Source organism: Saccostrea echinata, unplaced genomic scaffold (assembly GCF_033153115.1).
Source record: "Saccostrea echinata isolate AGI-Se365-2 ecotype Australia unplaced genomic scaffold, CSIRO_AGI_Sech_v1 ptg000046l, whole genome shotgun sequence".
Classification (NCBI taxonomy): domain Eukaryota; kingdom Metazoa; phylum Mollusca; class Bivalvia; order Ostreida; family Ostreidae; genus Saccostrea; species Saccostrea echinata.
The window spans coordinates 6161138-6175911 of NW_026889795.1; the positions used below are offsets into that span (position 1 = coordinate 6161138).

A 14774-nucleotide genomic window follows, 5' to 3' on the forward strand; every position below is an offset into this window, starting at 1 on the left:
ATAGTGTAATTAAACTTCTTATGTTGATACATACTGATGTAGGCTATTCAACTGCTTCAACATTTTTTGACCTTTACCTTTCCTTTGACTTTGACCGCACTTTTCTTAAATTAGTGTTTAGCTCAGTTTTAATGAAATCATTCAAGATATTTTTATCAAACTTCATATGTTAATACATAGTTACATACTGATGAGAGCTATTGAACTGCATCAATATTTTTTGACATTGACCTTTCCTTTGATCTTGACCTTACTTTTCTTAAATTAGTGTTTAGCTCAGTTTGAATGAAATCATTCAAGAAATGTAATCAAACTTTAAATGCTGATTCATACTAATGAGAGCTATTCAACTGCATCAATATTTTTTGACCTTGAACTTTCCTCTGACCATAACCCCACTTTTCTTAAATTTTTGTCGAAATTCATATGCTGATACATACTAATGTAAGCTATTCAATTGCATCAGTATTTTTTGCCCTTGAACTTTCCTTTGACCTTTACTTCATTTTTTTTAAATTAGTGTTTAGCTCAGTTTTAAATAAACCATTCAAAATATTTTTATCAGACTTAATATGCTGATACGTATCTGTGAGAACTATTCAACTACATCAAAAATTTCAACTTTTAACTTTCCTGTGAGCTTGACCTCACTTTTCTTAAATTTGCATTTTGCTTAATTTTAAAGAAACCATTTAAGATATATTTATGTAAGCTTAAGCACTTATACATAATTTGGTGAGAGTTTATCATCTATATACAACTTTTTAGATTTCAGTTTCAATTTTAAAGAAACTGTGCAAGATATTCTCATCAAATTTCATACACTTATACAAATTTTCATGTTGCATTTCTAATAAACCCTCGGCGGGGCATTCATGTCCTATGGACATATTTCTAGTTGTATAAAAAACATCACTTTTGACCTCCATTTGACCCCCAGGGTGAAAATGAAAATTCTGAAACCTTACTGCACATCTACAGGACACCACCAATCACCTTCCAAATGATGATTAGGCTACTGTGTAAAATGTAAGAGGAGTTCAGGGAACCAGGGGCTTTTTGAATAAAAAACGTCATTTTTCGACCCCCATTTGACCCCCAGGGTGAAAATGAAAATTCCGAAACCTTACTGCAAATCTACATGACACCACTAACCATCTCCCAAAAGATGATTAGGCTACTGTGTAAAATGTAAGAGGAGTTCAGGGAACCAGGGGCTTTTTGCATTAAAAAACGTCATTTTTCGACCCCCATTTGACCCCTAGGGTGAAAATGAAAATTCCGAAAACTTACTACACATCTACATGACACCACCAAACATCTCCCAAAAGATGATTAAGCTACTGTGTAAAATGTAAGAGGAGTTCAGGGAACCAGGGCTTTTTGCATTAAAAAACGTCATTTTTCGACCCCATTTGACCCCCAGGGTGAAAATGAAAATTCCGAAACCTTACTGCACATCTATAGGACACTACTATTCATCACCCAAAAGATGATTAGGCTACTGAGTAAAATGTAAGAGGAGTTCAGGGAACCAGGGGCTTTTTGCATTAAAAATGTCGTTTTTCGACCCCCATTTGACCCCCAGGGTGAAAATGAAAATTTTGAAACCTTACTGCACATCTACATGACACCACTAACCATCTCCCAAAAGATGATTAGGCTTCTGTGTTAAATGTAAGAGGAGTTCAGGAAACCAGGGGCTTTTTGCATAAAAAATGTCGTTTTTCGACCCCCATTTGACCCCCAGGGTGAAAATGAAAATTTTGAAACCTTACTGCACATCTACATGACACCACTAACCATCTCCCAAAAGATGATTAGGCTGCTGTGTTAAATGTAAGAGGAGTTCAGGAAACCAGGGGCTTTTTGCATAAAAAACGTCATTTTTTTACCCCCATTTGACCCCCAGGGTGAAAATGAAAATTCCGAAACCTTATTGCACATCTACAGGGCACCACTAGCCATCTCCCAAAAGATGATTAGGCTACTGTGTAAAATGTAAGAGGAGTTTGAGAAAGAAGAGTGTGACAGACGGACGGACGGATGGACAGACATGAGTAACAACAATATACCCGAACTTTCTTTAGAAAGTGCTGGTATAATAGAAACTATATTTTAAGTTTAAGTCAACGCGGCGGCGATTTTTGAGCAACATTTAAGAAAATGTATAAGTGTCCGTCACGTGATCAACACAGTCATGTGACATCACAAAAATCATTTTTATAATACCTTATTCAACTCTCGTTACAACTTAACTGTGTATGTATACATAGATTACAAATTGAAATCAAAACATAGCTCAAAATAAAATAGTATATATCTAATGCATATTAAGCCTTCGGACAGCCTTAACATAGCTGCGAACATTTTTTATGAGAAGAACAGATAGGTATAAGGTGAATTTTTTTTTTTAAATATTTGGATTACGGATCTGCTGATCTAATTTTTTTTTTTTGACTTTCAGAAAAAAAAAAATACTTTTCAATTTTTTAACTGATCGACATAAATTAAAAGAAAAAAATCAAACAACTGGTAACTGTGAAAAAAGTCGATAAAACCCCCATAATTTCGGTTTCATTCATGAAAAGATACCTTAACTTTTGTACTTATGGTTTTAAAATTGATCGGGTTTGGGATTCACACTTCACTCACTGTCACATGCGCCATGATGACTGAAGAGGAAAGTTTGTCAAACAGCGGTTTGTGAATCTATTTAAATAATTTGACATACTTTCACGTACATGGAATGCTAAATAAAAAAACTAACAAATCATTAGACTTATTTTATTTTTGATTTTTAAGTATGTCAAAAGGGTTTTTTTTTCGACCTACTTACCCATTTTTTTTTGGATAAAAAATGTGAAATCCAGTAAAATAAAATTCTCCTAACTGCATATATCCGTACTTGTTGCTGAATTTGTCTTTTAGAAATGCATGTCATGAAAAACAGAAGAGGAAAATAAAATTTGATTGTCATTATCAAGTAATAAGCTGTTGTAAATTGTTTTGACCATGTACCTTTTTGTGTATATACATACATCTTTGTTGTAGATTTAGATCAAAAATGAGATTTTTTCAGTGTTAACTAACGTAACCCCTCTTGGCATCAAGCATGACAAAATTGGAATCAATTCTTCATATTTTTAAGTGGTCATTTAAGCTTTACTGGTCAGAGAACAGAAGTAAGTCGGTCGTGAACTCTTGAACATTATCAGTTTCTTCTCATTAACAGCTGAGCCAAATTCAACAAATTTTGATATAGAGCATTTACGAGCAAGGGAGGAAAAGCATTGAGAATATCATGCTCTCTGTCTCTCTGGGGCCTGAGGGGTAAGGGCAAAAACATCAAAAATATTGCAGTTTTCAAACATCTACTCCAGGACAGCAAGCTGTCAACCTGTAGGCATGATTACATGTATAAAAATACAATGATTCCTTTATTAAAATTGTGAAATTCGTGGTTTAAGGGTCAGGGGTCTGTTGTTAGGATGGGGCTCTATTGATTATACATATAGTGAAAGTGTAAAAATTCTTTGAAAATCTTTCTTTCTGCTCCTAAGTATTTAGCAATCAAATTTAGTGCATGACTATGATAAGCAAAGATGCCTTCTCCAAAATGTAAAATTCATGGCGAAAGGTCATTGGTTCTAGTGTTAGGACAGGGCTGTATTGGTTATATAGTGAATGCATAAATGCATTTATAGAACTTCTCTGCCCCTGGATGTTAAACATACAAAGTAAGAGTATGCTTATGTTAAACTGAGATGCTTCTTCCAAAATTGTAAAATTTATGGCCCTGAGTGTTAGGGGCTTAGTTTTGGAGGGAGGCATATTGATTATATAATGAAAATGCATTATTTCAATGAAGATCTTCTCTGTTTCTAGGAATTCAGCAATCAAAGTAAGTGCATGACTATAATTAGGACGGATGCCTCTTTCAAAATTAGGAAACTCATGGCTCCTTTGTCAGAGGTTCCTTCGTTAGGTCAGGGCTCTGTTGATCCCTTAATGAAAGTGCATAAATTCAAATCTTCGTCTAGCAAACAAAGAAGGTATATCACGGGTTAAACTGAGCATGGATGCTTCTCCCAAAATTGTGAAAATCATGGTCCCAGGGTCAGGGGTACTGGTGTTAGGGCGAGCTTGATTAATTATACTGTGAAAATTCACAATTTCTTTGAAAATATTGGTTTTATTGAGCAAGGGTTTTTTCTCCAGATTTCGAAAATTTTCACCAGTGGATTAATTTGTTCTGGTGCTGGTAAGGATTCTATAATGTAGGGACATTTGTACTTTACGAAAAGAAGTAATTCTTCTTTGCTTTTTACTTAAAATAGTTCATTAAATTACTGTAAATAATGTCAATGATACGTCAAATTGATTAAAGATTTAAACAAGAATTTTCAATATATTTATAATATAAAAGAATACCTTTATAGCTTTTAATTGTTCAGTAGACTTGCAAATTATAGATATATAAAGCGAGACAAAAATACATATCTTCATGCAATATATATGATTCAAAGACCAAGAGAGACCAATAAGGGACGGAATATGCAGGGGTTACTATAAGTTAAAATCTCAAGCAATATTGAATTGTTTAGTCACCGTGATGACAGTGACAGAAGGAAGTGTATAATTAAGGTACTGGCAAGTACATTAAGTCTATCTAATGCTTTATTACTGAGAATAATTACATTATAATTATTTTGTTGATCCTTGATTATTCCTATTTCTCTTGCTTTAAGGCAACATATCTTCCTCTCTTAGTTTATTTTTCAAACTAAGTGAATCTTTTGCAGTATTGTATAATACTCAGATGACCGGGAGGATCTTGGGCCCTTGGGCCTCTTGTATCACTTAAGTATACTATTATTACTGGAATGTCTATGCCATCAGAGTATTAATTGAGAATTCTCAGTAACTTGTGAATTCGTCAGTCATCATCAGTGGTCAATGAAATCATTCTTTTAAGTAAAAATAGCAGTGAAGAAGAAAAGTTGATGTAAATGGAGGAGAAAAAATGATTTGATTGTTTGCGATCAATAGCAAAATAAATTTTTCACAAATTAAAAAAATACTTAAATAAAAAAAAATTAGATTATTGTGGTCTAACATTTTATTATATAAACTTCTTTGTGAGAATATAAGTTGAAAAATTCATAATAATCAAATGAGTTTCTGTTAAGTGACGCTTTAACTGATTTGGAAGAAATTTCCAATTAATTTGTTACAAAAATATATATCTAATTCATATTCCTAGTAAAAAGTCCAAAAAATCTTAAAAAGGATGACAGGTTCATATTAGTATCATGAATGTTACGGAATTATTTAGGGAGAACTCTTTGAAATCTGTTTTGACGAATAACAGAGGGCAAAGTTGATTCAAATGATTCTCGTGGTCCATGAATCTGATCATGATGAATACAAGACTGTGAAAAATCAATATATTCATATCATAAGTACATTGTCAGAGTATGATAATCGTCAATTAATTGCAATTCAGAAAGATTTAGGCCTCAGAAATATGCATTTTTATTGATTGCACGATGACCGAGTTCTTGACGTACATTCTCTTTCTTTTTGGAGGTGATTACATCCATAAACATGATAAAGACTACTGGCAGTTTAATTTGTGCTTTCAGGGTAGTGTATAATGTACACTGAATAAAAAAATCATTTGAGTAAATGTTGATTTTTATTTTATTCAGACTATCTAATGTTCTGGGCCAAGTCCATTCATCAATACAGCAGTGAAAAGGCTCCCGTTCTGCTGGTGGGCACTCATGCTGAAAAAAAGACAGAAAAGGTATTTGATATTAATATCTGCGAAAGCTTGTTGAAACAGTAATTGTGATATTTTTTATTCCCTGTCATGATTATTGTTGGGGTGCTTAAAGCACTCCTGAACAAAGGTTCAAAATGAGTGAGTTTCATCTGTCTGTCTGTCTGTTTGTCTGTGTTAACTTCCTTGCTTTCAACCTCTATTCAAGAACCACTTTCAACCAAACTTGCTATAAAGCATCTATGGATAAAGTAGATTTAAATTTGTTCAAATGAAGGCTACATTTTTTTTTATATTTGGATGTTAGTAAGAATTAATAAACATTAAAAGGCATTTCTTATGTCATCGAGAAAACTCAAACGTTATCTAATCAGCACATCAGAAGTTTATGCAATGAAAGGAGTCAGTGAATGCATCCGCAAAAGAAAATATCAATAGCAGTATGTCAATTTCTTCGACCATGAATAATAATTACAATCATTATACACAAAATCTCATAATTATGATTACTTTTTAGCTCTTCTGAGGCAAAGGCTCAAAGAGCTAATGCTATGGCCATTTGTGCGGTGTGAGTAAACTTTTTAGAATATCGGCCATAACTCAAGAACCCCTTGACCAATTATTGTCAATTTGTCAAAATTTGTCACAGTGTATCCTTGCAATTGGCCCAAGGGCTACAAAAACTAGGGTTGTGATCCTTAAACAAGGGGAGTTATTAGATAAATAAAACCAAAAGTACTGGTTGCTAAAAAATTTTCTCAAGAACCACTGGGCAGATTATCACCAAATTTGCATAAAAGGTTGAGGATATGGTGTAGATTTAAATGCACGGGAATTTACCCTTTGGGCATAGGGCGTGATCTCAAGGTCACTTCAAAACTGTCCAAAAATTACATTTTATTAAAATGTTGATATTTTGCTTACTATAAGGACTAGGATCATCAAATGTTGTAAATTGAAGCATCTAAGGACCTTATATCAGGTTGACTCAAAAGTAGGACACGGTAACCTGATTTTTATATTTTGCGGCCATTTTTTTTTCAAAATGATTTAGAGGCATATTTTGAACAATTTAAGGCCTATGATCATCAAACTTTGTCAGTTGATGTGTCTTGGGTCCTCGGAGTACGTAGACTAAAAGGGAGGTCACCTTGACCTACTTTTTGAATTTTATGGCTAATCTTTATCAAAACAATTAAGGCCATTAATTCGAATACTGAGAGGTTTAGAATTATTAAATCTTGTAAAAAGATACATCTTGGAGCCATGAAACATATTTATAAAAAAAAAGTAGGTCACAGTGACCTACTTTTTGAGCTTTGCAGGCATTCGATTTCAAAGCGTTATAAAGGCATATTTTGGACATTTAAAGGCTTATGATCATGAAACTTTGCAAGTTGATGCATCTTGGGTCTTCGAAAAACGTCAACTGAAAAGTAGGTCACCGTGACCTACTTTTCATTTTATATGACTATAATTAAATATTTCGGGTACTAATAGGTTTAGAAACATTAAATTTTGTAAGTTGATGTATCCTGGGTCTTGGGAGTAGGTCGACTGAAAAGTAGGTCGGCGTGACCTACATATGTAAATTTATGGCTTTAATTAAATATTTCGGGTACTAATTGGCTTAGAATCATTAAACTTTGTCAGTTGATGCATCTTGGCACCTCGGAGTAAAACAACTGAAAAGAAGGTCACAGTGAACTACTTTTGACAATTAAATTAATATTTCAGGTGCTAATTGGCTTAAAATCATCAAACTTTGTCAGTTGATGCATCTTGGATCCTTGGAGTAAGACAACTGAAAAAGTAGGTCACCGTGACCTACTATTGAAATTTTATGGGTTTATTGAATAATTTCAATATTTGGCTTAGAATCATCAAAATTTGTCTGTTGATGCATCTTGGGTTTACGGAGTAAGTAGACTGAAAAGTAGGTCACCGTGACGTACTTTTGAAAATTTATGACTTTAATTAAATATTTCAGGTACTAATTGGCTAAGAATAATCAAACTTTGTCAGTTGATGCATCTTGGGTCCGCAGGGTAGGTCGACTGAAAAGTAGGTCACTGTGACCTATTGAAAATTTATGGCTGAATTTAATATTTTCGGGTACTATTAGGCTTAGAATCATCAAAATTTGTCAGTTGATGCATCTTGGGTGGTCCTCGGAGTAGGTAGACTGAAAAGTAGGTCACTGTGACCTACTTTTCAATTTTTATGACTATAATTAAATATTTCAGGTACTAATTGGCTTAGTATCATCAAAATTTGTCAATTGATGCATCTTGGGTCTTCGAAAAACGCCAACTGAAAAATAGGTCACCATGACCTACTTTTGAAAATTTATGACTTTAAATATTTCAGGCACTAATTGCGCGGCTAGGATAAGTCTGTCCGAAGAATGTCACAGTGTACCAGCCATAGTAACTTCTCTGAACTACCTAGATATGACGTCATAATGGCATATGACGTCAAGTCACTGCATACTTGAGCTGACATGACGGGGAAAGTGTCATAACTTTAACATTCCTTTCACATCACATGTAGAATTTTTTTTACGTTGATGTTTAATTCATGTGTATGGATTGTTGTTTTAAGGCTGTAATGATGCTGAATATTTGCCGTATAATATCGTTATTAATTTTCTTGTCTAACATGTACGTATTCAAACAATTGAAAAAAAAAAGAATGTGAAATGCCCCCCTTACGTTTCTGTAGACAGAGTTAGAATCTATAAATTTTATATATATTAGACTGGCACAAGTGAATAATAAGGATTAATTGAAGATATTCTGTGTGAATCTACTAGAGAAATATGTCCTCTAACTGAATTTTGCTGGGGGATTGTATGTAATTTATCCCATTTTGTATAAATTCCGATGAAGAGTGGAAAATGACCCCTTGTATGTGGGTAAGTTGAATTTCTCGTGAAATATTTTCTGATGAAATAAAATTCAGACTTGCCCCCAGCACTTTATATATACCCAAGAATACGTTTAATTGATTTATGTAACAAGCCGTTCACAATAATTTTGTTTTTCACTTGTGCCGATGCGATTTTTGTGCAACATCTAAGAAAATTTATAAGTGTCCGTCACGTGATCAACACAGTCATGTGACATCACAAAAATGCTTTTTTGTAATACCTTATTCAACTTTCTTTATGTATACATAGATTACAAATTGAAATCAAAACATTGCTCAATATAAAATAGTATATATTTAATGCATATTACGCCTTCGGACAGCCTTAACCTAGCTGCGTGGCTAAGAATAATCAAACTTTGTCAGTTGATGCATCTTGGGTCCGCAGAGTTAGTTGAGTGAAAAAGAGGTCACTGTGACCTATTTTTTGCTTTATTTAAATATATCAGGTACTTATTGGCTTAGAATCATCAAACTTTGTCAGTTGATGCATCTTGGGTCCTTGGAGTACGACAACTGAAAAAGTAGGTCACCGTGACCTACTTTTGAAATTTTATGGCTGTATATAATAATTTCAATATTTGGCTTAGAATCATCAAAATTTGTCTGTTGATATCGATGCATCCTGGGTTTACTTAGTAAGTCGACTGAAAAGTAGGTCACCATGACCTACTTTTAAAAATTCATGGCTTTAATTAAATATTTCAGGTACAAATTGGCTTAGAATCATCAAACTTTGTCAGTTAATGCATCTTGGGTCTTCAAAGTATGTCATCTGAAAAGTATGTCACTGTGACCTACTTTTGAAATTCTATGGATATAATTTTAAAAATATTTTAGGTATTAATTGGCCTGAAATCATCAAACTAAGTTGATGCATCTTGGGTCCTCAGAGAATGACAAGTGAAAAGTAGGTCACCATGACCTACTCTCAGGTACTAATTGTCTTAGATAATCATCTTGGGTTCTCAGAGTGTTTCCTCTAAAAACCTACCTTTGGAATTTCAAGGCTTTATCTAAAGATACAGGATAGAGGCTTCAAATAGAAGTGATAGGTTGTACAGTTTATCAGAAAAGCGATTCAAGGCCCTTTTGTCTCTTGTTATAAAAAGTTTTAAACATTGTTAACAGCTTCATTAAGTACTGTACTTTTTCATATTCTTAATTTCATACTATATACCTTTTTATAAATTTGTTGTTTGACGCCATTAAATACTTTCAGGCTTTTGATTAAAAATTTTCAAGAACGACTGGGTCAGAAGATGAAAAGTCTTTGGAAGCTTTGATATACATGTAGTGTAGATACTAGTTTGTTCAAATCATAACTCCCTTGGGAAAGATGGTGTCACAATAGTAATGTGTACATGGTAATGTTTACATAGGAATGTTTACATTAAGAATAATCTCTAAAAATATCCTCAAGAACAATAAAGCCATCATCATTCCTATAGTTTATAAGGTATTGTAATTTCAAATTCAAGACTCTTTTGGGTAAATATACATGATATAGATCAGGGCAACAATAGGCATTTATACTTTTACATACGAATATTAAGGTAGAAATAAGAAAAATCTTTTCAATAACAGCGATGCAATTAATAGTCATATTAAAATGGAAGCACCTTTAGCTCGCAGGTAGCCTAGATTAAGTTTTATTCAAATCATAACCTCAATATCCATATAAGTTCAGCAGGACTAACATTTACCAATCAAAGTTATACATAGAAATGCATATATCAGGAAAAGTCAAATTCTTCTCAAAAATAACCAGAAGCAAAACTAGGATTAATCATGATTATACTGATAAGCCAAAACACACATAGACACACACACACACACACACACACACAAACCTATTGTCATACAGATAAAACTATTTACTCTATAAGGTAGTTTTTGTTCAACTTTCCACTGTCCGCTAGCTTTATACTTTAATCTCAATAATTCTTTTAACCAGGAGAAAGAGAAGTTTTTCCGTGAGATTTGGACGACTTTGAAAACAGAGGATGAGTCCCTGCAAAGGCATACTGACAGGGAAAGGATGTTTGCTGTTGGATTCAATGAGAATGAATGCATTGAAAACATCAAGCTGTCAGTTGTTAATGTTGTCCAAAAACTTGATCACTGGGGTGAAAAACTTCCGCACTCCTGGGCTTTGTTTGAAAACTTCTTCCAGGAAAAGAAAACACTAAAAATGATCAACAAAGAGACACTTTTGGCTTTCAATGAAGTATTGCCACAGGAATTGAAATTGGAAACAGACGAAGATATTAATACCATGGTGCAGTTTTTCCATGACATCAGAGAAATTTTATACTTTGACCAAGAATCTCTCAGAGGAATCATAATTCTTGATGTTCAATGGTTTGCAGATGCGTTCAAAAATGTTATCACAGATAAAAACCATGCAGCAAAGGATTTATTTAAGCTTGCATCACAATGGAACAAATTTAATGAAACTGGAGAATTGAGTGACACATTGCTGTCTGCGATATGGGAAATGAACAACAATGGATTCCTTGAACACAAAGATGACATCATGCGCTATATGGAGAAGCTTGGACTCTTGGCTAAAATGAATGACAAAAAATGGTATGTTCCATGCATGAACAAAAAGTCATTTCCTGTACATAGTTTTTCATCATACCCTGCCTCGTCCATCCTGTGCTACGTTTTTGATGTTCTTCCTGCTGGAATTTTTCAGCGTCTTGTAGCAAGTTGCGTGCAATTTCCATGGAGTATTGTTAAAGTAAATAAAGACGGAGAAGAACAACCATGCATTTACCAGACAGCGGCCGTATTTCTGTTTATGAAACACTGCGTTCTGCTTGGAATGACCCAATCAGAAATTCAGTTGCAGGTGTATGTAATTGAGGGAGAAGTTGAAAAACCCACATGTTTAAAGATAAGGGAGAAGATTGAGGATGAATTGCACATTCTGTCCAGTACATTTCAAAGTAACTTGAAATTTCAAATTGGCTTCAAATGCAGACATACTGGCTTTTGTGACAATGAAAAAAGTCACGTGATTAAGGAATCCGAGCTTACTGAGCAGACTCTTCTGTGCCCTTTCTGTCCTGTGGAGAAAAAGCATATTATTGATACGACAGAAATCATCAAATACTGGAAACAGGTACTCTGGTATATTATCTTTAGATGTTGAAATAAAACAGATATGATCTGCGAGGAAGAAAATATTTAAAATAATAGTTTTAAAATATATTTAGGAAGGAAATTATTTTAAAATTTGATAGAAATACCTTGATGCTCTTCCTTTATATGGAATTTGGTCCCCTTAAGGTCCTGACACTAAGTAGTAAAGTAATTGAAAATACAAAAATTTTACTTAGTTCACAAGGTATAGAGTATATATCAATGTTATTGCTTCAAAGTTCTTCAATATAGTTAAATGTATTATATAGGGAAAAACACAAAATCTCAACTGTATTTTTAACTGCAATAGATAAGAACCTAATTAATTGACAACCAAAAAAAATTGCATGTTGTCATATCATATGATTTTCCTGGTAAATATTCTTTGTACATTTTGTCATATGAAAATCTTCCTAGTAGTTTCTAATTTTTTTTTGCTAACGAGTTCAAATTAAAATACAGAGAAACTTTTTTCAGATGAATGCAAGCGCTTCCATGACTCCTATGGCCTCTGGACAAGACCTGGGGGACCAATCTAGATTTGCAAAACTCGGAATGGCAACAAACGATGTGTTAAATCAGGCATACAGAGATATACTGAAGATTGAAGTGCCACCTTCCGATATTGAGAACAAAGTTAAAGCATCACCATGTTATAAAAGATTGCGCCCAGAACAAGAACATCTTTTGCAGGATGCTAAACATTCGGGTTATAAACATTTTGATATTTCTTTAACATACACATTGATCAGAAACATTTGTAAAAAAATTCCTAAACCAACAAACGGAAAATGGGGAGAAGATCCTGCTGCAGGAGAGGTGACGGTGGGTGATGATATCGAGAGAATTAGGTCAATCCGGAACAGTTTGACTGCACACGTGAGCTCAGCCTCCACACCAAAGTCAGAATTCCAGAACACCTGGTCCATTATCTCAGATATCTGCCAAAGATTGGAAACGTTTACTGGAAAAAAGTATTTGGATAATCTCAATAAAATCCAAAAATTGACCTTGAGAGGGGAAGATGAAAATGCTATTATAGAAAAGATCAAAAAAGAAAGTCAGCATGAAATGGTGAAAGAATTGTGGTCAGATATGAAAGTTATGAAAGCAGCAGTGGAGAGGCTTGAAATGAAGCATACATCGAATTAAGAGTGTAAATCTGAACTTTTTATTTGATATATTAAAAGTAAAATGTATGTAACTTTATAGAGACTAAGTATTGAACTACAGTTCAATATGAATGATTTATTTTTTTTTTTCAAAATAGATAAATAGATCTGAAATTTTTAGCAAATTTGCGTGGTTTCAAATTAAATAGCCACTGATCATAAATTTGAAAATATTCTTTTCTGTGACTTTGGAAAGTCAACAACTACATGTAACATTGAATGAATATCATATTACTTGTATGTCAAAGATACTGAAAAGTCAAATTTTGAAAGACACTATTGAAACTTTATTATATGTTTAAATTAAAACAAGATGTTCTGAATCCGCTACTTTCACATACATCAGAATTACCTTTTTGAATTAACATCAAAGAATTTAGATATGCATCAGATAAATTTTACTATTCAAAAAAGTAAGGGATACTGTAGTTTGTAATCAAAATGTTTACATCTTTCCAAAGAAATCCATCACCAAATCACATCAATCACACGCTCACGATCTGCACGGGATGCTACTGATGTGCAAGGGTGTTAAGCCACAAAGGGGGAGTTTCGATGTCATTTTTCGGCTCCCAGAAAAAATTGATATGTTGTAGATAAATGTCATATCTTTCTAAAAATATAAAAATATTTTTGCTGGACATTTTTCGGTCAAGTAATAATTAAAAAATTAAGTATACCCCTTCCCTTCATTTTTGAGGTAAACATTTTAAAAAGGGGTTAATGGAGTTTTTTTTTAAATTAAAATCATGAATGAAATATGATAAATGTAAATGAAATCATTAAATAACCAATTTCAACATTAATTTTTTACAGAAAATGAATAATACTTATTTTATGTGAATGTTTTTAAAAAAGAGATTTTTCTTGTGTTTTTATTTGTACCTTTTCTTTAAAAGAGGATGGAAGTAACTTATAAAACGTATACAATATAGACAAAAAGGTTTGAAAAAGCAATTAATCGAAGTTTATCCTTAAACATAATAATGAATTTAAAACATTTATCCTGTACGTAGAGAAGCAAAAGTAAAAAGATAAAGACATGAGAGAGATAAATTTTTGACTGTCATTTACAGGTGTTGGCACTGTTTGCAATACATTTTCATCAACTACAGTCATGGTTCAGAAAGTATTTTAAAATATACCGTAATATCTTTATATTGAATTTATCATAATGTTTTGAAATTTAAAAAAATCTAGAATTCTGTACGATAAAAAATGCAGCTATATATTTATAATTTTAAAGGTATATTTTATAGAATCATGTTGCAATACACATTTTATTTAATAATATCAGTAATATTAATCATAGTCAAAATATTTTATCAATATAGTAATTATATTCCCTTACTGGTGAAACAGGAGAGGACTATAGTTTTCCTCATCGTCTGTCCATCTGACTAGCTGTCCGCCCCTCTGTGTCTCTGTCAATCTTTCCCATTAGGCACTTTTCTCTAAACAGATATAAATAATCAATATAATCTATATAATTTATATCTTGCAGATATAAATTAAGTAAGCTAATTTTTGGGCATTAAGTGTATCCTGATGAGGTACAAATAAACTTTGAATTTCTTTCCGCTTCATGTATGTTTGACGGCATTATGAATTTAAAAAAAACATTACGGGCGTGCGCTTTTTTCGAAATGCTTACATATATTATGCTTTTATGTAGTCAAGGTGGCAGTTCAGAGCAGTTCAGAATACATGTGTAAATGCCAAAGATACGT

The 14774-nt window shown here is 32.9% G+C and overlaps 1 protein-coding gene across 1 annotated transcript in view; it reads left to right on the top strand.

The window, feature by feature from the left end:
* LOC133201976 (uncharacterized) overlaps window positions 1-13026 on the top strand; it is a 126319-nt gene extending 113293 nt beyond the window's left edge. Inside the window, exons 7-9 of the mRNA XM_061337762.1 lie at window positions 5715-5812; window positions 10677-11852; window positions 12350-13026. Of these exons, the coding sequence (XP_061193746.1) occupies window positions 5715-5812; window positions 10677-11852; window positions 12350-13024 (1949 nt within the window). The 3' untranslated portion in view covers window positions 13025-13026. The remainder of the gene's footprint in view (window positions 1-5714; window positions 5813-10676; window positions 11853-12349) is intronic.
* The last annotated feature ends 1748 nt before the right edge of the window (window positions 13027-14774 follow it).